Raw genomic sequence first — 26,082 nt, forward strand, 5'->3', positions numbered from 1 at the left:
CCTAAGAGTTGCTCGAATGCTGATAAAATTAGTTTGAGCAACTCTCAGGTCTTAAATCAATAGTGCACCACTGCAGAAAATCTTTTCATTCTGAGAGTCTGTTAAAGAAGTGGCCATTTGACTTTGTCACAAGCTTTTTCAAAGTCTATTTTGATTACCACCCCATTCAACCTTTTTTCGATGTAATTCATGGACTGTTTCATGAAGGATAACAACTCCCTCTAGGATGTGCCTGCCTTGCGTAAAAGCAGTCTGTGAAGGACGAATCACATGTTTAGCTACCGAATTTAGCCTAATAGTCGCAACCTTCATAAATATTTAAAATTAACATTAAAGAGGCAAATAGGTCTATATTGTTGTATCTTTTCAGCCTCATTAACCGTAGGTAATAAAATAATGTCGCCGAAGTTGAAGAGAAACTATTCTAATTGCCTAACATGTAGGTCGCTAAACAAAAGTAGGAGATCCGGTTTGATGACTTTCAAGAAGTTTTGATAGAACTTAGCATGAAAACCATCCGGACCCGGGGCTTTGTTGTACTCCATTAGGAAAACCGTGTTTCTAACATCCTCCTCGGAGTATGGGGCTGTTAGAAGGCCATTATCCCCATCAGAGACCTGGGGGGATGTCATCTATTCAAGACTCATCCATCGAAAAATTTCCATCCTCTCAGGCTCCGAACAAATTTTTATAATAATTAGTGATATAACATTTAAGTTGATCATGCCCCTCGATCGTGCCCTCATCCTGTTGTAGGGAATGAATACTTTTCTTCCGATGTTTGCCATTGGAAACTCCATGAAAATATCTAGTATTCAACTCACCTTTTAGGATAAATTGAGAGTTAGAATGATGGTATCATTTGAGTTCCTCTTCACACAGCATGCTAGCTATCTGTGCATTCGAATGACTCTTGATCTCGATTTCATGCTCAGATAGAGGTCTAACCTCTGCCAAAGCTTCTAATTCACCAATGATATATAGACAAAAGAAAAAGATTCTCCTTTTTTTAGATACTCGTCGTATGCCTAGCCCAACCACCAAGGAGTTTGCGTAATGCATGCATTTTGTTATTCCATTTGTGCATTGGGGTATGCCCGGCCACCGGTTTCACCCGCACCGCCTTGACCATGTCATGGAAGCCATCCCAAAGCAACCCCCCAAGTTGAACTTGCATCTATGTTGTGGTCGTGGTAAACTAGTAGTTAGGAGAATGGATGTGTGGTCTGATATAGCCTCAATACGAGGTAGAGCACGAACATACACCATAAGAAATTTACATTCCCAGTCATTATCCATAGGAAATTTTCTCTTTAGTTGAAGAGCCACATCAGTTATACTTTTTTAGTCATATAAATATTTTGTAGGGAACCATCTAAAAATAGATTCTGTAGGGCACGTATGTGACATATATGGACAACTAATACTATAGTTCTTCCACTGATGTTCACCTTATATATAGAAATCTTAACTTTTATAGTTAGGCCTTACTATATAACTAATGGAGTAGGTTGTTCAACATTTATGGTAATATGGGTGAACCTAAGGGATTGATTATATCTTCCTTTTAATTATATAATAGATAGATTGTCAAAAAGATCACATTGCCCGCCTAGCTCAGTTGGTAGAGCTCAAGGTTCTTAGCACATGGTTTGTTTGCTACCTGAGCAAACTTGCCTTTCCTGCAGCCATCCTAGCCCCACGATTTAGGACGAGTGGGCCGGAGATCACTGTTTGGAATGGTAGGACTGCCTAGGTAGCACACCATAGAGGCTCATTACCTTGTGGTCTTGGGTTTGAGCCCCAAGGCGGGCAATTTCTTTTTGGTGCTTCCACATATTTTATTTTCTTTCTGGATTTGTACCCTTTTTTGACTAATTATTTTAGGTATTTGGGATAACTTAGAGTTATGTATTTTATGCAACATCAAACTCCACATGGAAGTTAGCTAGATGAATCAAATGTATTGGTGTGATGTGGACCTTGGAATGTAGGAAATCAGGTGATGGAGCACCAGGTGAGTGGCTTTGTTTTATTATATTTAGCGTTGTAATTTTCTATGATTGGTTTTTAGGCCATCTTCTAGACTATGGACGGTGGGGTCTGTGGCGCTATTTTAGTGGTGGTCATTCATGTGTTCATCTATTTGTGTGTCACAACAGAAATGATTGACCATCGCTGCACATAATCATCCATGGAAGTACCAGGACACTTTCCCTTCTCAACAAGGCTCATACATCAGCCTAGACCGAGCCCTGGAAGTAAATATCATTACGCAATGGCCACAGGTTCCATATGCAAGAAGCACATATCACATTACTTACAACAAGTTTAGAACTAAGAGACCACAACCTACATAAGCCAGACATCGACTGAGGAATAAAAAAAGCAACCACATCAGATAAACACTTCTAATATTCTTTTTTCACTATGCAGTCCAAGAACAAATGTTGTACATAGATAAATGTGCATTGAGTGTTGTTAGCAGATACATAGCTAATCCTGGAAAAGAGCACTGCAAAGCAGTACGGTGGCTTTTTAGATACTTGCGAGGTACTTCTAATGCTTATTTACAGTTTGGGAAATCTAGAGATGGACTTGTTGGTTTTGCTATTCTATTTTTGCTGGTGATTTAGACAAGAGAAGATCTCTCACAACTTATGTTTTCATCATTGGTGGTTGTGTTGTGGCCTGTGAGTTCGAGAGGAACTTTGCAGTGTGTTGTATCTCGTTCCACTACTGATGTCGAGTATATGGCGGTTTCTGAGACATGCAAAGAAGCTATTTGGTTGGGAAGTTTGTACACTAGGCTTTATGAAAATATGTCTTGCCCTACCATATTTTGTGACAATCAAAGTATTATATGACTTAAAAGAATCAAATGTATCATGAGAGAACAAAAACACATTGATGTTAATGGAGGTGCATGCAACTTGGCCGCCAGGCTTCGCGTGTCATCCTGTGAGGCTCCATGGATCCCTCCCACATGATCAATAATCCTCCCCCTAAACCTATCACAACGTTCCAAGTCAAAACTACTCCATAAAACGCGGTACAATACCGTGGATGTAGCATTACTGCCCACATGATGGTCCGTTTCTATTGAATGTTTTGGGAGTAATGCTATACATAATAGGTTTACGGGGGTTTTACACGTACGTGGATTTTGATTGGAGATTAAGAGGGAGGAGGGGCTCAGCCCCGTGAAAATCATGGGGGAGAGGTTAGTTAGAAAGAAAGAATCCTAGTCAGTGTGTACTTGTGTGTAACTCTTTGTACGTTTAGCATTATAGATGTTTTGGTGCTTGTCCCCGTCAGCACAGTTGTTAGCACGTTCATTGTTTGCATTTGCAGATCTCCAATCTCAACAAGTAGCCCAGTGTGTGGAGTTCACCTTGATCCGCGGTTCTGATACTGATATGGATATATTGCAACCGTATTTCTTCTCCAAGTTGCTAGCAACATAAGAGACTTTGTCTATGGTGGTGCTCTTCGAGTATTAAGTCTTAAGTTCCAGGCTAAAAACCTACGTTTTGGGCGGCCGCTGTCTCCGTGTGCAGCTGAACGCTACTCCTGGTACGCTCACACTTGCTGCTGTCGCCCAAAGCCAGCGCGCCGCTCACCGCGTGGGTGGCGTCCCTCACCGTGCAATCCGCCGCCAACGTGACACGCGTTACCACGCTCATGGTGGCCACTTCCACCAAAGCCAAAACCAAGAGCAAAGGTCGGTCGTTGGTGATTTGTTTTGCGCATGGCACTAAGAACTGTTGTGTGTTTGCGGATCGAAATTTGCTCACTAAGTTCTGAAGTTGTCCATTTCTTCTGTGAGTTGTAACCTACGATCAACATGAGCAGAAACTTTTCAGAGTTTGTCTGCTAAAGAATCTTTTCCATTTTAAACTTTCATTCAAACTACGCATCACTTAAACTTGCCTCCCTATATTTCCTAATTTTGAAATTTGAACAAATTGCCTGTCTAGCTCAGTTGGTAGAGCGTAAGGCTCTTAACCTTGTGGTCTTGGATTCGAGCCCCAAGGTGGGCGATAATGTTTTGTGTAGGCTGTTTCATATTCGTTTACCTAGGACTAGGTGGAATAAATATGAACCACACATATTTGTGATAAAATGATCTCTCTAATCACCTTTTGCATCTCGTACAAACCACATATATTCCTGATAAAGGTGATCTCTATAACACCTTTTACATATTGATGTTCTCCAAGAATCATGCATTGGAAGTAATATAACACCTAATATGCACGAGGTGGATAACCCACAAACATTTGGAAAGCTGCATGAGTCGAATGTTGTGACAACCTAACATCGTTAAACATTTGCACACACTTTGGTCGAAGATAAGAGGTACGGCAAGTGAACCGATGTCTTTCGTATTGTACTGTCATTGGCAACCACTGCCAAGATCCAACGCCTTTTCCTTATTGTACCTTCATTCGCAACCACTGCCAAGATAATCAGTCATTTTGGAAGATCAACACATGATAGGGTTTCCTTGTCAAGATTAATGTACTAGACCGAGCCATGAGATTTTTCTTCCTAGTACCGTAGATGCCATTACCATTGAGATGTCAATCTAATTACTATCGCCTCTCACAAAGGTTGCAACATTATCCTCGAAGCACTGAAACCCAAGCAAAATAACACTCATTCCATCATGTGGACGGGCAATACCATAAATTTTCCTCACCAAACACGTGAAGGTCAAAGAAGAGTTTGATAAAAATACAGATTTCAAAGAAAATACGGCGCTAGGGCATGCATGTCTACTTCTAATCCTCAATCATATTCAAGTTGTTCCAGTATAGATTCTTTTTGTGGGGTGGTTCCAATCTATTCTTAACCCCCATCATTTCAATCTCTTTTTTATTTCAAACGTTGTTATTGGTATTATTTATTTTAGAATATTTTTATTTTATGCATGCAGAATAGTTGTGGTTTCAATTATAATATGCACCTTTATTTTTTTCCAGGAACTACCCTTGTTGCGGGTTTTTTATGATGCTAATATAAGTGTATCTTTTATTTCACTTTATCCTTCAATTGTAAAGTTTTAACATATGATTCTTTTGTTGTGAATAACAAATATGATTTAACATACTAGTAGTAGTAGGTTTGTGTTATGCCATGGGAATTGGTGATTTGTTTTGCGCATGGAACTATGAAATGTTGTGTTCCGTGGTTCGAAATTTGCTCATTAAGTTCTGAAGTTCTAAGTTTCTTCTAGGAGCTCCAACCCATGATCAACGCGACCATGAGGTGCGGGGAACTTTTCAATGTCCGTCTTGCCAAAAATATTTCCTATTTTAACCTTCCATATATAATATGCATCACTTAATACTGCCTAAAATGTAAACGTAAAAATTTGAATTTGGGCCAGATTGCCCGTCTAGCTCAGCTGATAGAGCGCAAAGCTCTTAACTTTGTGGTCTTGTTGGGTCGAGCCCCAAGGTGGGTGGCATATTTTTAGTTAAACTTTATTTTAGTAGAAGTTGTCTAGAGTTATGCCTTTTCGAACAAACAAATGCAATGTTTAATATTCTTTTACCTCTGACTAGATGGAATAAGTCGGAAATACAAACCACAAATATTTTTCATAAAAGTGATCCCTGTAATCACATTTTTTTACATATCACAAATGTTTGTGATAAAGGTGATATTTATAATCATACATCTCGATGTTCTTCAAGACTCCTACAAAGAAAGTTAAACATCGAACACCTCCTGATTCAAAAATCGGGATTGCATGAGAAGATCGCCCCCAAACTGCGGCGGAGGTGGTGACGATGGGGAGACGCTGCAGGAGGATAATGTTGACACACCACCAGGCTTAGCCTTCACCGTCTTGGAGATGGGCTTCAGACTCTAGACTCCAGCCCAGGAAGGTTGCCTCGGTGTCATCAAGCTCAAGATCTGGTTGGGTGGGTTCAAAAAGGAAGCTGGGTGGCTTGATACCGAGCACCTGCCTCCTCGAACGAATCAGAGTAGTGCTTGTATATGTACTTCCTGTCCGAATCAATTGCTTAAAAGAAGGATCGACAAAAATTAGCACGAACATTTCACCGAACACTTGCCGGGCGTTGTGACCCCTGTAAGGGCGAATGGTACCTGCGCCGGACGGACGAGGGTCTGGACCGACGGCTGAAGACAAGAGGCGGAGGTCATGTGTAACGGTGGCGGTTGGGGAGTTTCGGAAAGGGATTGGCAGGCGGCCAGGGTAGAAGAACGACATCGTGGGCGAGATAAGCAGATGCAAAGAAAGAGGGGAGGATGGAGACGCGGGTCCGGATGAGGTTTTGGGTGGCCCGGGTGTGTCAGAGTCCTATGTGGCTGGTTTTCGGAGTCCCGTAATGCCCTCCTTGTTGGCGGAAAAAATGATGTCCGGACTGATCCGTAGACCGATGTGGGACGACGTTGGATGACAAACTGCGTCCGAAAAGCTCTGTCCGAACACTTAGAGCATCTACAGCCAGGCTCCTCAAACCCGTCTCATACGCCCGGGCGGGCCGCCCGATCGCTGTCCGGTCACGTTTTTTGAGCCAGACGATCCCCTCAAACGGCTCTCAGACACCTGGGCTGACCGGCACCCATGGTAGAAGAACGACATCGTGGGCGAGATAAAAAGTAGATGCAAAAAAAGAGGGAAGGATGGAGACGCGGGTCCGGACGAGGTTTTGGGTGGCCCGAGGGTGTCAGAGTTCTACGTGGCTGGTTTTCGGAGTCCCGTAATGCCCTCCTTGTTGGCGGAAAAAAATGATGTCCGGACTGGTCCGCAGACCGATGTGGGACGACATTGGATGACAAACTGCGACTGAAAAGCTCTGTCCGCACACTTAGAGCGTCTACAGCCTGGCGCCTCAAACCCGTCTCATATGCCCGGGCGGGCCACCCGATCGCTGTCCGGTCACGTTTTTTGACCCAGATGATCCCCTCAAACGGCTCTCAGACGCCCGGGCTGACCGGCACCCCTCATACCCAACCCAAATATGGGGCGGATATGAGGACGCCCGGGCACACCCGCCACGTCGGACCCGGCCTACCCGACCCCATATAAATTCCTCTCCATCCACTCACCGGACCAAACCCTAGCCACTTCGCTCCCCTTCCCCTCCCCTTCCCTCTGCCACGCAAGCTCGTCTCCGGCTCTTTCCGGCCATCTCCGGCATGGCGGGAAGCGGATCCTAATCCTTCACCTCCAGATTCGTCGACCCGGAGCTCATCCCCCGCGGCCCCAATGAGGGATGGCCGTCTGGCTTGCGCTCCGCCGCGCCCGGAAAGAGGCCCGTGCACGGCTACACTCGGACTCCATCCGTTAGGAATCCATTGTGTCCACCCAAATGGCGCATGGATTCGGCGTTAGGCCAGTTGTAGCTGCCTCGCCAGAGGCCGTGGGACCCGTCTGGCATCCGAACGCGCTGGCGGACGCGCAACCCCTTCGTTGGCGCGCCGAGCATCGGGATGCACCATGGGCCTCGAGTCCGACGAAGCTCTCATAGGCGGAGCCAGGATTTCTCAAAACCTAGGGTAAAACCATGTGGGTGTAAAAAAACTAATCCTATTCCACGACACATACCAATGCATGTTAGAAGTACACAATTCAGAGTTGGAAGGAAATACGAACTCATCATTACCACGAGAGAAAATTTCAGAAAAAGATGCATGTAACAGTTTAACCGGCTGCATCATGCCAAAAGCTGGTAGCAAATTAAGGAAGACTTTCTTCGTTTGAGCCCATCATTTTTTTCATCGGTGTAGTAGGACTTGGAGCTGTAAGATAAGATTCAGTGTTTAAAATCAAGACTTTGGACATAGTCTAAGTCTAATTCATGTTGACAATGAAATTAAAATTGAACGAAGTATAGAATCACCAAATAGCTTATTTCGGTTGAATTATTTTCCTATTTTTGCCGGTGTATTTCGGTTGATTCAGAGTAACTAGGGCGGAAAGGCTAGATGATACTACTTAATACTACCACCTAGTTTATTGCTCTCCTTTGTAATTTGTGTCAAACTTTGACCAAAGATTTAATCAACAAAATGTTAATGCATGTCAACAAAAATTATATCGTTGGATTCGTATTTTAACATAGCTTTCAATGATATAATTTTCTGTGGCATGCATGAACATTTTGTTAGCTAAATTTATGGTCAAAATTTGGCACAAAATACAATGGAACCAATAAATCAGGACGGAGCTAATAAATTAACTGAGGTCGCTTTTGGTAACGCGAGGGGGGAAATATCCAGTGCTACCAAGCCTTAGGTGCTACCGTGATACGGGCTCCTCAACGTCGGATTCTCAGATGGGACAACTCTCAATAACTCTGCAACATTTATAAAAAAGGCTTCAAAGATTCCAAAAATTGTGCATTGGTCCAGCAGATCCAACAGCTCCCAGGTACCGTCCTATCTAAGAATCCGACGGCCCATATGCCCGTAACACGGTAGCATTTAAGCCTTGATAGCACCAGATACTCTCCCGTCAGGGCATATTAGGGGCACTGCTCTCCGATGAGACGATCTGAACACCGAGGCAGTTGGGCGCAGCCGCACACATACATTCCGCGCAGAAGGAAAGCGGTGTCGACGTTGCGAGGGTTTCTGGGCGAGATGATGAGGGGACCTCCTGTACATCGCCTTCAGCGCCCGTTATTGCAACCGGCGCTCACGCGGCGCGCTGCTGGGCCGGCTCAACAATCGCAGCAACCATGCTGCGAAAAAAATAAAGAGGATTTTAATACTGAAACTGTTTCTTTGGGAATAGAAGAATTCAAACTCGGCACACAGGCATCGACAGCAGTAGCTCGTAACCACTAGGCTGAGATCATATCGTTGTCCACAATTAGAAACCAGTACTATTTGACCTTTCCTTCAATTAACACATATTATATATACCCAGCATAAATTATTTTGAAAAGAAATATAAATTAAAATAATTCTAAAAGTATTGAAAACAGCCACGAATTTGAAAAAAAGGTTCATATGAATTGAAAAAAAAGGTTCAGAATTACTGTTTAAAAGTTCATGAATTCAAAAATGCGCATGAAGTTTCCAAAAAAGTTCAAAAATACATTGGATTTGAAAAAAGTGCATCAGATTTGAAAAAAGTTCATTGAATTTGATAAAAAGTTCATCGAGTTTGAAAAAAGTTCATTGAATTTGAAAAAAAAAAGTTCATCGAATTTTAAAAAAGTACATCAGATTTGAAAAACATTCATCGGATTTGGAAAAAGTTCATCGAATTTGAAAAATGTTCATCGGATTTGGAAAAAGTTCATCGAATTCGAAAAAAGTTCATCGATTTTGAAAAAGAGTTCGTTGAATTTGAAATATGTTCATCGGATTTGGAAAAAAGTTCATCAATTTTCAAAAAGAGTTCATCGAATTGGAAAAAAAGTTCATTGATTTGAAAAACGTTCATTGGTTCTTACAAAAAACGTGAAAAAGAAAAATCATTGATTTTGAAAAAGAACACGGTTTTTTTAAGATGAATTTTAAAAATGAAAAAAAGAACAAAACAAAAAGGGAAAAGAAAGAAAAGAAAAAGAAAACCCGAATAAAACCGCACCTGAAAATGACCAACGAACCGAAAAAAAGGTTTAGGAAGCTTCCCAAAACCGGAGCAGTTCCCGCGACTTGAGGAAATAAAAAGAAGGAAAGAAGTTACTCCCTCTGTCCGAAAATACTTGTCATCAAAATGGACAAAAAGAGATGTATCTAGAATTAAAATACATCTAGATAAATCCCTTTTTATTCATTTTGATGATAAATATTTCCGGACGAAAGGAGTATAAAACACGAGTCGTTCTTTGGCTTGGTGGTTGTGGTCGCTGGGGTTCAAGAGCAGACCGCGAGTTCGAATTCTCGCTGGCTCACACTTTTTGAGCTAATAGAAAGAAAAGGCAGATACATGGGCCGGCTCAGTCGCAGCAAAGGGACGTGCGCTGCATGCGCCGGTTTGCAGAAACGCTTATAACCGGCACTTGCAGCGCCAAATAGGGATTGCCGATGATGAGTCATTCTAAAAAGATCATTTTTGGTAGCATTGAACTGGGTTGGCTCGTACGTTAGGTGGAAATCTCTCGTACGGGAGGGTGGAGTCTAGAGAGATCTATGGGCTAGAGCTTGGTGCTGGGCCTCTACACGTCTGGGGCTGGACTTCCTATCAGTCAAAATTCTTAAAAGAATGATCCCACACGCGCCCCCTTCGTGGGCCAGCCCATTAACCCATCACGCCCTCGCTTCCCTCCCGCTCGCCTTCATTCGTTCCATCAAACGATCTCGCATTTGTTTTTTTTTTCGGCTGTATTTGTGATGTTCGTTCAGAAAAAAAACAAATCACTGATTTACATAATAAAATCACGAATTTGGAAAAGGTTCATCAAATTTCAAAAAAAGTTATCGGCTTAAAAAAAGTTCATCGAATTCAAAAAAGTTCATCGAATTAAAAAAAGGTTCATCGACCTAAAAATGAGTTCATCGAATTTGAAAAAAATTCACCGCATTTGAAAAAAAGTTCACCAAATTATAGAAAAAAAGTTCATCGAATTTGAAGAAAAGTTCACTGCATTTGAAAAAAGTCCATCGAATTTTGACAAAATTTCATCGAACTTGAAAATTAATTCACCAAAATTTTGGAAAAAAGTTCATGAAATTCGGTGAACTTTACGAATTAGAAAAGGGTACAAAGAAAAAGAAAAAAAGAAAAAGAAAAAGAAAGACAGAAAAAGAAAAGAAAGAACAAAAGATGTAAGAAAATGTACTTGATCACAAAACGTTTAGTGGCGGGCTGGTTATCACGTTGCATGCTGGGTTTGAATCCTCCCAGGTACGTCTTTTTTGCATCAGTTTAGAAAAAGAAAAAGAAATGTTGGCCGGACCTCGTCGCACAGGGGGTATGCGCCCTGTACCATTAACATTGTATTCGGCGCTGGGGCGCCAAATAGGATTCGGGAAAAAGAACTGCTGAGCTGTTGGTGCTAGTTGGGCCACTCCTGGGGCTGACAGCCCCAATTGCCCCAGGCTTAATTTTGCCCCTGGAAGTTCCATCAAAAATCGTTGCGTTGCATGTAATAATATAGATTTGGGGTCTAATTTGAAGTATCCGGATATAGAATGTATTTTTTTAAGGCGTGGCCGGTCATTATCTATGACCACGGGCGTTTGAGAGGTCAGATTTATCAAGTCCGGCTATAAATGCTCTTACAATAGTTTTGAAGGTCCGCCTTGGAAATGCCTTAAGATAACATCGACCACCACCCCCACAAGGCAACTGACCGAGGCAGGCGTGGTCAATCTCCCTCGCGAGCTCCCCAAAAATCCTCTGCTCTCCACTAGCACTGGGTGTTGGGGAACGTAGTAATTTCAAAAAAATTCCTACACACACACAGGATCATGGTGATGCATAGCAACGAGAGGGGAGAGTGTGTCTACGTACCCTCGTAGACCGAATGCGGAAGCGTTAGCACAACCCGGTTGATGTAGTCGTACGTCTTAACGATCCGACCGATCCAAGTACCTAACACACGGCACCTCCGAGTTCTGCACACGTTCAACTCGATGACGTCCCGTGAGCTCCGATCCAGCAAAGCTTCACAGGAGAGTTTCGTCAGCACGACGGCGTGGTGACGGTGATGATGATGCTACTGACGCAGGGCTTCGCCTAAGCACCACTACGATCTACGATATGATCGAGGTGGATTATGGTGGAGGGGGGCATCGCACACGGCTAAGAGATCAATGATCAGTTATTATGTCTATGGGGTGCCCTCTGCCCCCGTATATAAAGGAGCAAGGGGGAGGAGGCGGCCGGCCAGAGAGAGGCGCGCCAAGGGGGGTCCTACTCCCACCGGGAGTAGGATTCCCCCTTTTCCAACTTGGACTAGGAGAGGGAAGGAAGAGGAAGGAGCGAGGAAGGAAAGGGGGGCCGGCCCCCCTTCCTAATTTGGATTGGGCTTGGGGGGCGCCACCTCCCTTGCTCCTTTCCCATCCTTTCCACTAAAGCCCAATAAGGCCCATATACCTCCCGGGGGGTTCCGATAACCTCCCGATGCTCCGGTATATTCCCGATCTCACCCGGAACCATTCCGATATTCAAATATAGTCGTTCAATATATCGATCTTTACGTCTCGACCATTTAAAGACTCCTCGTCATATCCATCATCATATTCGGGACTCCGAACTACCTTCGGTACATCAAAACACAAAAACTCATAATATCGATCATCACCGAACTTTAAGCGTGCGGACCCTACGGGTTCGAGAACTATGTAGACATGACCGAGACACGTCTTCAGTCAATAACCAATAGCGGAACCTGGATGCTCATATTGGTTCCTACATATTCTATGAAGATCTTTATCGGTCAAACCGCATAACAACATACGTTATTCCCTTTGTCATCGGTATGTTACTTGCCCGAGATTCGATCGTTGGTATCTCAATACCTAGTTCAATCTTGTTACCAGCAAGTCTCTTTACTCGTTCAGTAATACTCATCCCGCAACTAACTCATTAGTTACAATGCTTGCAAGGCTTATAGTGATGTGCATTACCAAGTGGGCCCAGAGATACCTCTCCGACAATCAGAGTGACAAATCCTAATCTCAATCTATGCCAACTCAACAAGTACCATCGGAGACACCTGTAGTGCACCTTTATAATCACCCAGTTCCGTTGTGACGTTTGGTAGCACACAAAGTGTTCCTCCGATATTCGGGAGTTGCATAATCTCATAGTCAGAGGAACATGTATAAGTCATGAATAAAGTAGTAGCAACAAACTAAACGATCATCGTGCTAAGCTAACGGAATGGGTCAAGTCAATCACATCATTCTCTAATGATGTGATCCCGTTAATCAAATGACAACTCATGTCTATGGCTAGGAAACTTAACCATCTTTGATTCAACGAGCTAGTCAAGTAGAGGCATACTAGTAACACTTTGTTTGTCGATGTATTCACACATGTACTAAGTTTCCGGCTAATACAATTCTAGCATGAATAATAAACATTTATCATGATATAAGAAAATAAATAATAACTTTATTATTGCCTCTAGGGCATATTTCCTTCAGTCTCCCACTTGCACTAGAGTTAATAATCTAGTTCACATCTTTATGTGATTAGTTCACATCTCCATGTGACTAATACCCAAAGGGTTACTAGAGTCAATAATCTAGTTCATATCGCTATGTGATTAACACCCAAAGGGTGATCATGTTTTGCTTATGAGAGAAGTTTAGCCTACGGGTCTGCAACATTCAGATCCGTATGTATTTTGCAAATCTCTATGTCTCCCACCTGGACTTGATCCCGGATGGAGTTGAAGCATCTCTTGATGTGATTGGTTCTCTTGTGAAATCTAGATTCCTTTGCCAAGGCAATTGCACCAGTATTGTCACAAAAGATTTTCATTAGACCCAATGCACTAGGTACGACACCTAGATCGGATATGAAATCCTTCATCCAGACTCCTTCATTCGCTGCTTCCGAAGCAGCAATGTACTCCGCTTCACATGTAGATCCCGCCACGACGCTCTATTTAGAACAGCTCCAACTGATAGCTCCACCATTCAATATGAACACGTATCCGATTTGCGATTTAGAATCGTCTGGATCAGTGTCAAAGCTTGCATCAACGTAACCATTTAGGATGAGCTCTTTGTCACCTCCATGAACGAGAAACATATCCTTAGTCCTTTTCAGGTATTTCAGGATGTTCTTGACCGCCGTCCAGTGATCCACTCCTGGATTACTTTGGTACCTCCCTGGTAAACTAATAGTAAGGCACACATCAGGTCTGGCACACAGCATTGCATACATGATAGAGCCTATGGCTGAAGCATAGGGAACATTTTTCATTTTCTCTCTATCTTCTGCAGTGGTCGGGCATTGAGTCTTACTCAACTTCACACCTTGTAACACAGGCAAGAACCCTTTCTTTGCCTGATCCATTTTGAACTTCTTCAAAACTTTGTCAAGGTATGTGCTTTGTGAAAGTCCAATTAAGCGTCTTGGTCTATCTCTATAGATCTTGATGCCCAATATGTAAGCAGCTTCACCGAGGTCTTTCATTGAAAAATTCTTTTCAAACACTCCTTTATGCTTTCCAGAAAATTCTACATTATTTCTAATCAACAATATGTCATTCACATATACTAATCAGAAATGTTGTAGTGCTCCCACTCACTTTCTTGTAAATACAGACTTCACGGCAAGTCTGTATAACACCATATGTTTTGATCACTTTATGAAAAGCATATATTCCAACTCCGAGATGCTTGCACCAGTCCATAGATGGATCGCTGGAGCTTGCTCACTTTGTTAGCACCTTTAGGATCGACAAAACCTTCTGGTTGTATCATATACAACTCTTCTTTAAGAAATCCATTAAGGAATGCAGTTTTGACATCCATTTGCTAGATTTCATAAAATGTGACAACTGCTAACATGATTCGGACAGACTTAAGTATCGCTACGAGTCAGAAAGTCTCATCGTAGTCAACCCCTTGGACTTGTCGAAAACCTTTTGCAACAAGTCGAGTTTTGTTGACAGTAACACTACTATCAGCGTCCGTCTTCCTCTTGAAGATCCATTTATTCTTAATGACTCACCGATCATCGGGCAGGTCAATCAAAGTCCACACTTTGTTCTCATACATGGATCCCATCTCAGATTTCATGGCCTCAAGCCATTTTGCGGACTCTAGGATCATCATTGCTTCCTCATAGTTCATAGGTATGTCATGGTCAAGTAACATGACTTCTAGAAAGGATTACCATACCACTCTGGTGCAGACCATACTCTAGTTGTCCTACGAGGTTCGGTAGTAACTTGATCTGAAGTTTCATGATCATCATCATTAGCTTCCTCACTAATTGGTGTAGAGATCACTAGAACTGATTTCTGTGATGAACTACTTTACAATTCGGGAGAAGGTACAATTACCTTATCAAGTTCTACATTCCTCCCACTCACTTCTTTCGAGAGAAACTTCTTCTCTAGAAAGGATCCACTTTTAGCAACAAAATATCTTGCCTTCGGATCTGTGATAGAAGGTGTACCCAATAGTTTCTTTTGGGTATCCTATGAAGACGCACTACTCCGATTTGGGTTCGAGCTTATCAGAAACTTTTTCACATAAGCATCGTAACCCCAAACTTTAAGAAATGATAGCTTTTGGTTTCACCATAGTTCCTACGGTGTCATCTCAACGGATTTAGATAGTGCCCTACTTAACGTGAATGTAGCTGTCTCTAATGTATAACCCCAAAACGATAGTGGTAAATCGGTAAGAGACGTCATAGATCGCACCATATCTAGTAAAGTGAGATTATGACGTTCGGACACACCATTACGCTGTGGTGTTCCAGGTGGCGTGAGTTGCGAAACTATTCCGCATTATTTCAAATGAAGACCAAACTCGTAACTCAAATATTCTCCTCCACGGTCAGATCGTAGAAACTTTATTTTCTTGTTACGATGATTTTCCACTTCACTCTAAAATTCTTTGAACTTTTTAAATGTTTCCCACTTATGTTTCATCAAGTAGATATACCCATATCTGCTCAAATCATCTGTGAAGGTCAGAAAATAACGATACCCGCCGCGAGTCTCAACACTCATCAGACCGCATACATTAGTATGTATTATTTCCAATAAGTTAGTTGCTCGCTCCATTGTTCCGGAGAACGGAGTCTTAGTCATCTTGCCTATGAGGCATGGTTCGCAAGAATCAACTGATTCATAATCAAGTGATTCCAAAAGCCCATCGGCATGGATTTTCTTCATGCGCTTTACACCAATATGACCTAAATGGCAGTGCCACAAATAAGTTGCACTATCATTATTAACTTTACATCTTTTGGCTTCAATATTATGAATATGTGTATCACTACGATCGAGATTCAATACACCATTTATATTGAGTGTATGACCATAGAAGGTTTTATTCATGTAAATAGAATAACAATTATTCTTTGACTTAAATGAATAACCGTATTGCAATAAACATGATCAAATCATATTCATTCTCAACGCAAACACCAAATAACATTTATTTAGGTTCAACACTAATCCCGAAAGTATAGGGAGTGTGTGATGATGATTATATCAATCTTGGAACCACTTCCAACACACATCGTCACTTCACCCTTAACTATTCTTTGTTCATTCTGCAACTCCAGTTTCGAGTTACTAATCTCAGCAACTGAATTAGTATCAAATACTGAGGGGTTGCTATAAACACTAGTAAAGTACACATCAATAACATGCATATTAAATATACCTTTGTTCACTTTGCCATCCTTCTTATCCGCCAAATACTTGGGGCAGTTCTGCTTCCAGTGACTAGTCCCTTTGCAGTAGAAGCACTTAGTCTCAGGTTTAGGTCTAGACTTGGGCTTCTTCACTTGAGCAGCAATTTGCTTGGCGTTCTTCTTGAAGTTCCCTTCTTCCCTTTGCCCTTTTCTTGAAACTAGTGGTCTTGTCAACCATCAACACTTGATGCTTTTCTTGACTTCTACCTTCGTTGATTTCAGCATCACGAAGAGCTTGGGAATCGTTTCTGTTATCCCTTGCATATTATAGTTCATCACGAAGTTCCAGTAACTTGGTGATAGTGACTAGAGAATTCTGTCAATCACTATCTTATCTGGAAGATTAACTCCCACTTGATTCAAGTGATTGTAGTACTCAGACATTCTGAGCACATGCTCACTAGGTGAGCTCTTCTCCACCATCTTGTAGGCAAAGTGCTTGGCAAAGGTCTCATACCTTTCGACATGGGCATGAGTCTGAAATACTAATTTCAACTCTTGGAACATCTGATATGCTCCGTGGCATTCAAAACGTCTTTGAAGCCCCGATTCTAAACCGTAAAGCATGGTGCACTAAACTATCAAGTAGTCATCATATCGAGCTCGCCAAACGTTCATAACGTCTGCATCTGCTCCTGCAATCGGTTTGTCACCTAGCGGTGCATCAAGGACATAATTCTTCTGTGCAGCAATGAGGATAATCCTCATATCACGGATCCAATCCGCATCATTGCTACTAACATCTTTCAACTTAGTTTTTCTCTAGGAACATATCAAAATAAATGGGGAGCTACATCGCGAGCTATTGATCTACAACATAGTTATGCAAATACTATCAGGACTAAGTTCATGATAAATTAAAGTTCAATTAATCATATTACTTAAGAACTCCCACTTAGATAGACATCCCTCTAGTCATCTAAATGATCACGTGATCCAAATCAACTAAACCATGTACGATCATCACGTGAGATGGAGTAGTTTTCAATCATGAACATCACTATGTTGATCATATCTACTATATGATTCACGCTCGACCTTTCGGTCTCAGTGTTCCGAGGCCATATCTACCTATGTTAGGCTCGTCAAGTTTAACCCGAGTATTCTGCGTGTGAAAAACTGTCTTACACCCGTTGTAGATGAATGTTGAGCTTATCACACCCGATCATCACATGGTGTCTCAGCACAACGAACTTTGGCAATGGTGCATACTCAGGGAGAACACTTGTACCTTGAAATTTAGTGAGAGATCATCTTATAATGCTACCGACAAATAAAGCAGAATCAGATGCATAAAGGATAAACATCACATGCAATCAATATAAGTGATATGATATGGCCATCATCATCTTGTGCTTGTGATCTCCATCTCCGAAGCACCATCATGATCATCATCGTCACCGGCGCGACACCTTGATCTCCATCGTAGCATCGTTGTCGTCTCCCCAACTATTGATTCTACGACTATCGCTACCGCTTAGTGATAAAGTAAAGCAATTACAGGGCGATTGCATTGCATACAATAAAGCGACAACCATATGGCTCCTGCCAGTTGCCGATAACTCGGTTACAAAACATGATCATCTCATACAACAAAATATAGCATCATGTCTTGACCATATCACATCACAACATGCCCTGCAAAAACAAGTTAGATGTCCTCTACTTTGTTGTTGCAAATTTTACGTGGCTGCTATGGGCTGAGCAAGAACCGTTCTTACCTATGCATCAAAACCACGACAATAGTTCGTCAAGTTAGTGCTGTTTTAACCGTATCAAGGACCGGGCATAGCCACACTCGGTTCAACTAAAGTTGGAGAAACTGACACCCGTCAGCCACCTATGTGCAAAGCACGTCGGTAGAACCAGTCTCGCGTAAGCGTACGCGTAATGTTGGTCCGGGCCGCTTCATCCAACAATACCGCCGAACCAAAGTATGACATGCTGGTAAGCAGTATGACTTGTATCGCCCACAACTCACTTGTGTTCTACTCGTGCATATAACATCTACGCAAAAAACCAGGCACGGATGCCACTGTTGGGGAACATAGTAATTTCAAAAAAATCCTACGCACACACAGGATCATGGTGGTGCATAGCAACGAGAGGGGAGAGTGTGTCTATGTATCCTCGTAGACCGAATGCGGAAGCGTTAGCACAACGCGGTTGATGTAGTCGTACGTCTTCACGATCCGACCGATCCAAGTACCGAACACATGACACCTCTGAGTTCTGCACACATTCAACTCGATGACGTCCTGCGAGCTCCGATCCAGCAAAGCTTCACAGGAGAGTTTCGTCAGCACGACGGCGTGGTGATGGTGATGATGATGCTACCGACGCAGGGCTTCGCCTAAGCACCACTACGATATGATCGGGGTGGATTATGGTGGAGGGGGGCACCGCACACGGCTAAGAGATCAATGATCAATTGTTATGTCTATGGGGTGCCCCCTGCCCCCGTATATAAAGGAGCAAGGGGGAGGAGGCGGCCGGCCAGGGAGAGGCGCGCCAAGGGGAGTCCTACTCCCACCGGGAGTAGGATTCCCCCTTTTCCAACTTGGAGTAGGAGAGGGAAGGAAGAGGAATGAGGGAGGAAGGAAAGGGGGGCTGGCCCCCTTCCCAATGCAGATTGGGCTTGGGGGGGGGGCACCTCCCTTGCTCCTTTCCCCTCCTTTCCACTAAAGCCCAATAAGGCCCATATACCTCCCGGGGGGTTCCGATAACCTCCCGGTGCTCTTGTATATTCCCGATCTCACCCGGAACCATTCTGGTATCCAAATATACTCGTCCAATATATCGATCTTTACGTCTCGACCATTTTGAGACTCCTCGTCATGTCCGTGATCATATCCGGGACTCCGAACTACCTTTGGTACATCAAAACACAAAAACTCATAATACCGATCGTCACCGAACTTTAAGCGTGCGGACCCTACGGGTTCGAGAACTATGTAGACATGACCGAGACACGTTTCCGGTCAATAACCAATAGCGGAACCTGGATGCTCATATTGGTTCCTACATATTCTACGAAGATCTTTCTCGGTCAAACCGCATAACAACATACATTGTTCCCTTTGTCATCGGTATGTTGTACTTCCCCCAGATTCGATCATCGGTATCTCAATACCTAGTTCAATCTCGTTACTACAAAGTCTCTTTACTCGTTCCGTAATACATCATCTCGCAACTAACTCATTAGTTACAACGCTTGCAAGGCTTATAGTGATGTGCATTACCGAGTGGGCCCAGAGATACCTCTCCGACAATCAGAGTGACAAATCCTAATCTCGATCTATGCCAACTCAACAAGTACCATCGGAGACACCTGTAGAGCACCTTTATAATCACCCAGTTACGTTGTGACGTTTGGTAGCACAGAAAGTGTTTCTCCGGTATTCGGGAGTTGCATAATCTCATAGTCAGAGGAACATGTATAAGTCATGAAGAAAGCAGTAACAACATACTAAACGATCATCGTGCTAAGCTAACGGAATGGGTCAAGTCAATCACACCATTCTCTAATGATGTGATCCCGTTAATCAAATGACAACTCATGTCTATGGCTAGGAAACTTAACCATCTTTGATTCAACGAGCTAGTCAAGTAGAGGCATACTAGTGACAATTTGTTTGTCTATGTATTCACACATGTACTAAGTTTTCGGTTAATACAATTCTAGCATGAATAATAAACATTTATCATGATATAAGGAAATAAATAATAACTTTATTATTGCCTCTAGGGCATATTTCCTTCACTGGGCACACATACAGACTAACCAATCAACCGATCAATGGCGGGGGGGTTTTCTGGACGTAGTGGCTCTGCTCCTCTTCTTCGCCTAGTCTGGCGGCGGTTCACTAAATAACATTACCCTAAATTATAGAGGTTAGAGATGCGAATATTCATGTCTGCACTTGAGCTTAATTATTAGCTCTCGATGAACAATAAAATCGAAAAAAGTACTAGAATTTTTTTTGAAAACTGGGAAAAATTGCAGGGAAGATGTTCGAGTGTGTGATGTCGTGCCAAATTTTTGTGGTATTTGGATATCTAGCATTTTTGGCACGGACGTCACGAACTTATACATCTTCCATGCAAAACAATAATATGAATTTTTTTCTAGTATTTTTTTTACATTATTGTTCACCTTCGAAAACAGATGAGCTCAGAAGCCATTTCATCGCGTCCTAAAATACTACTCCCTCCATCCCATAATATAAAACGCTATTACATCAAATATAACGTGTAAGTTATATTATGGGACGGGGAGTAGTTTAACTAGTCAGTTGCACGCCCTCTCGGCCCACCATGATTAGTTGATCACCCTCAGTCGACCACTCAACATCCAGACGCATAACAAAAGTTGATACGCACGTAGAATTAAGCAGTGACACATACACACATCGCCGGGGCGTGTACGTATATGCCGAACCGCAAGTAGGTTGGCGTGCACGGCACCACACGGGACGGCATGGACGCGTGCATGCATGCCATCGACGTGCCGTTGCTGCTGATAGCACGCACACGCGCATGGCATGGTGACTCACGCGAAAGGGAGTGGGCGACCGCAACGGCGACCGATCCAGCACCACCGCTCGGTCACATCAGCGATCGAGCAGCTGACCACGGAATGCACATCTTCAAATTAAAGCACCGATTCGCTTGTAGTATGCCTGCATGGCTCTCACCGCGGAATGCATATGCATCATGCGTGCAGGGAATTTGCCCGGTCGATCTGATCTCTTTCACCAGTATTATATCTACAGTTTTACAGCTTTACTCCCCGTGCAAATTGCAATATGGCCATGAGCTACGGATCTAGCTTACGGTCGAACTCGGTCAACCCATCGGGATACGTAAAGCGAACAGTGATATGCATGCATGGCCTCACGGCGCCGAGTTTCGGATATGCCCTGCAGTGCTGTATGGGCGCAGACTCGTCACTGTGGGCTGCGGCCTGTGAGGACCGGGACGACAGCCACAGTGAGGAGTGAGACGAAAGCGGCGCGCACATGTTCCCACATGCCCCAAGGAGCATACCAGACGACCCTACCCAGCTAGTCACGGACGTCCATCGTCAAGCGTCGCCCATTGCATTGCATTGCACCGTACCAACCGGCCGGCGACCGCTCTTCCTAGGTTCGTTCACACCGCCCCCTGACACCTTGCTGCCAGACATGACGATCTGATCCATCTCTATCTATCTACAACAGAGACGCATCAACAGAATTTGAAAGCGGTGGATGATGTAGGTGCTTAATTCTCGAGTGATTTTTGAGTTTTCGTCAGGTTGATCTCTCCTTTTACTGAGTGTATAAAATAAGTCATCGTATGTACTAGCTTAAAAAACGTCTTGAATTTTGACACGGAGGTAGTAATTGATATTCCTGTGCAAACTAGCTACATATACGGGTTGCTAACTTGCGATGGACACAAGACTACTTCCTCCGGTCCTTTTTACTCTACACATTAGGTTTATCCAAAATCAATCTCATCCAACTTTGACCAAATTTATATAAAAAATTATAGACATTCATATAACAACACCAATATCATTAGATTCATCTTAGAATATATTTTCATATTATATTTATTAGATATTATAGATGCTAATAATTTCTAATAAATTCAATGTACAGAGTAAAAAGGACCGGAGGGAGTACTTCCGTCTCAAAATTATATACGGGCGGGGAGGTGTTGCTGGAGCACGGCCGGTGTCGTTTTCTTTGGGAACCGGAGGAAGAAGGCGGTTGAATATTGGAACAAGTACATTATTTCCATTTCTTAGACAACAAGTACACTAGGGAAAGTTGCCTAGCGCGCCTCCTAGTGCCATGAGATCGTGAGTTCAAACTCTTCACTAGCGTTTTATTTTTCATTTAATAATCGCCACCAGTAAAAGGTGAGATCAATCTGAGATGCACATGACACCCTCATCTTTATTGATGACAAGCTTGAAACTGCTCAGAACTTCTTTTTTTTGAAATGAAGGCAAAAGATTTGTCTCATCTCATTAATTAAGAAGAGTTTTGAATTACATGACCGACCGCTCGTAAACGGCCCGAAACCGATAAGCCTACTCTCGCGGCATAAGAGAACTCAGACGTTTGGCCCTAGCCAACCCCAGAGCCTGACCTCTTCCTTGTTCCTAGACGTGATTACATTTGACATGGAGGACACCTTCCTAAATACTCTCGCATTCCGCTCGTTTCAAATCTCCCATGAAACCAACAAGACGAGAGATGTGAGGCCCTTTCTCACATTGCCATTGACGCCTACCATGTGGTGCCACCAATCGTTGACACTGTTGAAGCTACTCCAGTCGGTGATGACCACACTGGTCAAACCCATCCAAGTCTTGATCTCCGTCCAAATGCGTACCGTGTATCGACAGCGGAAGATGATGTGTGCCGCCGTCTCTGGCTCCCTCTTGCATAACCGGCATAGGCCGCAATTTGGCCATCCTCTCCGTTGAAGCCTGTCCGCTGTCCAAACACGGTCTTGAATGATAAGCCAAGCAAAGAATTTGTGCTTTGGCGGCGCCCAATTGTTCCACACTGCAGACTTTATTTTCGATGCAGTGGAGTTGTCAAGTTGAGCTTTGTAAGCCGACGATGCCGTGTACTCACCAGAAGGCGAAAGCTTCCAAACAATCCCATCATCCACCCCCTCATCAAGGAAGACCTCTCATAATCCAACCCAAAGCTCATAGTATTCAAGGATGTGCTGAATTGTGAGCCCAGAATTTGTGTTGATGTTGGCAATCCACTTGTTGAGATCCAAAGCCCTATGGATGGTGTCATTCTTGTGTTTGGAAGTTGCAAAAATGGATGGGGCGATGTCTTTTGGCTTGCGACCCCCAAGCCAAGGGGAGTGCTAGAAAGAGGCCCTTTGCCCGTTGCCAACAGTGATGGAAGTGCACTCATAAAACATCGCCATGTCCTCTTCATCGCACGGGTGCCCCAAATCAACCTAAGCTCTTTCCGCGTCCTTCCAAACCAACCAAGGCCATCTGAGCCGTAAGGCACGTGCGAATTTTTCCATGTCCAGGATGCCTAGGCTGCCCATGTCCTTGGGCGTACAAATTTTCTCCCATCTTATCTTACATTTGCCTCCTGAAACCTTATCCGTGCCTCCTCAAAGAAAAGCCCGCCGCAGCTTGACGATGGGCGCCATCATTCCTTTGGGCACCACAAGCGAAGTGAGGTGGTGGATGGCCTGTGAAGTGATAACTGACTTTACTCACGTGCTCCTTCCAGCCATCATAATGTACTTTCCCTGGCCAGTCATGATCTTTCCAGCAATCTTATCAAGCAAATGCTCAGAACTTAAAATGGTTTATGTCTTGTTTTGAGCAGCTTTCAGGTCTTAGGATCAACTTTCACAAGTGTGACTTAATCCCCCTGAATGTGCCTGAGAATATCTCTGGGCCTGTTTCCCAAGCTTTGGGGTGCAGACTAGGAGATCCGCCCATGAAGTATTTGGTTGTTCCTTTGCACCACTCCAAGTTGAGAAGGAGGGACCTGCAGCCTGTAATGGATAAAACTCTCAGTAGATGGGCTGGGTGGAGAGGTAGACTCCTGTCCCAGCAAAGAGGTTGGTGCTTGTTAAATCTTGTGTGGCTAGTATCTCCATTTATCTATTTAGCTTCATTAGATTTCCTAAGTGGACCGTTAATCTTATGAACTCTCAGTTGGCTCACTCTTTTTGGGATAGCTATGATGGGCATTTTAAATACCACCTAGCTAACATTGAGTTGCTGACTATGAAAAAAGAGTTTGGTGGCCTTGGTATCCCTAACCTTGCTGATATGAACCTATGTTTACTAGCCTCTTGGGTTAGGAAGCATGAGCATGGGGCTTGGAAGATATGGAAGGACATTGTTGGTTTCAAGTACAAGAACTGCTCTCCCAACATATTTTCTTGCCCAACCTTGCATGCCTCCCCCTTCTAGAAAGGGGTTATTTGGGCTGCCCAAGCTGCTAAGTTTGGGTATAATTGGAAGGTAGGTAATGGGGGGGAGGTGAAGTTTTGGTAGATTCAATGGTTTGGCACTTGTAGCCTAGCTATCCAATTCTGGGAGCTCTATTCCATTTCGAATGAGCAGAAAATCACTATTGCGGAGGCTTGGGATGGTACCAACCTAAAAATAATATTCAAAAGATGTGTGGATGATAGGCTCCTACATCAATGGCTTGACCTTCTTTGTATTGCTCAATCCCTATCTCTGAATGAAAATGATGATGCTCTCGTTTGGAAACTAGAATCCAAGGGGGAATATACTGTCAGCTCTGTGTATGCAGTGCTAAACTTTAGAGGAAATATGTCTGTCCATGTGCCTGCTGTCTGGAAGATACATGCCCTCCCCTCCAGGATCCATATTTTCCTTTGGTTGCTCGCTCACAATAAGCAGCTTACTAGGGACAATTTGACAAAGCTGGGCGGTGGTTGAGTGAAAAAAAGCATGATGTAGATAATATTCTTAGCGATGTTGTTCCCTGGTCCATTTGGAAGAAAAGAAATGATTTATGTTTTAATGGTGTTCCTTGGCTGGGTCTGCAGGATGTGCTGAGAAGCGTTGCAGGTTGGTGCGACCTCTGAAAGTTACCAAGTCAATTAGGGAGCTTGCAAGGCATCCACCTATGCTGCCTTGGCCGGACCCAGGTTGAAAGATGTTTCCTGCTGCCCCTACGAGCTCTGATGAAGTGCTGTGCGGTGGGACTGGGACATGATGCTGTCAAAATGACGCTCCCAAGTGGCCTCGCTACCGGCCTTATGGCTCTCCCCACCCCCCTTCTTAGAGGATGTGAGTGTGTCTTTGGGTTTTGGCGAGGGTGCCATGTTAGCTGGGTTGTAGCTGATTTTAGTCTATCTGTATTTTCTGGATGCTAGCGGCTGTGCCCATCCTGAGTGCGCTTAAAACTCGAATTGCTTGTGACTTTCTTGGTCTCATTCTATAAAAAGGTGGGGCCGGGGCGAGATCCCTTTTTCTCTAAAAAAAAGATCAATCTCAGATGCGGCAGTGGTAACTTGTGGGATGGCAACAAGTTTACTCGATCTGGGCGTTTGATAGATATCGGATAACACTTGAGTCGTTCGGATCTGTTATGAATTTTCTGTCTGACACTAAAAACACCATGGGTGTCAATACATCATGAAACTTCACACGTGAGTAGAATAGTCGACTAAATTTCATAACTCGAAATTTTCAGATTTTTTAATTTTTGAAGTGTGATTTTAAAATTTTACTGTTCACATGGGTGCACGTGGAACCATGTTCACCTATGTATTATTTATATCCGCCATATTATATTGTTCAGACTTTAGAGTCGTAGCATCCAGTATAACAAAACACATCAATATAGTCCCTACAACTATTTAGGGACCGCCTGAAAAGAAAAAAATGGGCAAGTCAACTTTCTAGGTCATTATATTAAGATCCAGCAGTCGTTGTTTTTTCTTCTTCCTCCGGCTTTCTTAGGGTATCTTCAAGGCGGACCCGCAAACCTCCCGCAACAGTCCAGACTGTGCTGTTCGGACCGCGGAAGCCATCCAACGCCAACCTGTATCGGTCTGTGGGGCAATTTGGACGCGATTTCTCCCGCAAATTGGAGACAAAATGGGAGAGGTTTGCGGTAGTCCAGACACCCGATATGTAGGATACCGACACCCCCATCCCAACCAATCCCCCCTCCCGGTCCCATTTCCTTCCACTCTGCCTCTTCCTCGCTTGCTTT

At 43.4% G+C, this 26,082-nt stretch overlaps 1 protein-coding gene and 2 non-coding genes across 3 annotated transcripts in view; all 3 read left to right on the forward strand.

The window, feature by feature from the left end:
- The first annotated feature begins 1,606 nt into the window (after nucleotides 1–1,606).
- Nucleotides 1,607–1,815, forward strand: TRNAK-CUU (transfer RNA lysine (anticodon CUU)). The gene is made up of 2 exons: nucleotides 1,607–1,643; nucleotides 1,780–1,815. It is a non-coding gene; the product is annotated as a tRNA-Lys (tRNA).
- A 463-nt stretch (nucleotides 1,816–2,278) lies between these two features.
- LOC147981932 (uncharacterized) overlaps nucleotides 2,279–26,082 on the forward strand; it is a 51,316-nt gene continuing 27,512 nt past the window's right edge. Inside the window, exons 1-3 of the mRNA XM_087516146.1 lie at nucleotides 2,279–2,288; nucleotides 2,437–2,553; nucleotides 2,637–2,693. Of these exons, the coding sequence (XP_087372272.1) occupies nucleotides 2,279–2,288; nucleotides 2,437–2,553; nucleotides 2,637–2,693 (184 nt within the window). The remainder of the gene's footprint in view (nucleotides 2,289–2,436; nucleotides 2,554–2,636; nucleotides 2,694–26,082) is intronic.
- Nucleotides 3,971–4,043, forward strand: TRNAK-CUU (transfer RNA lysine (anticodon CUU)). Its single transcript has one exon. It is a non-coding gene; the product is annotated as a tRNA-Lys (tRNA).

This window comes from Triticum urartu, chromosome 3A, assembly GCF_056163025.1.
Source record: "Triticum urartu cultivar PI428250 chromosome 3A, HENAU_Tu73, whole genome shotgun sequence".
Lineage (NCBI taxonomy): Eukaryota > Viridiplantae > Streptophyta > Magnoliopsida > Poales > Poaceae > Triticum > Triticum urartu.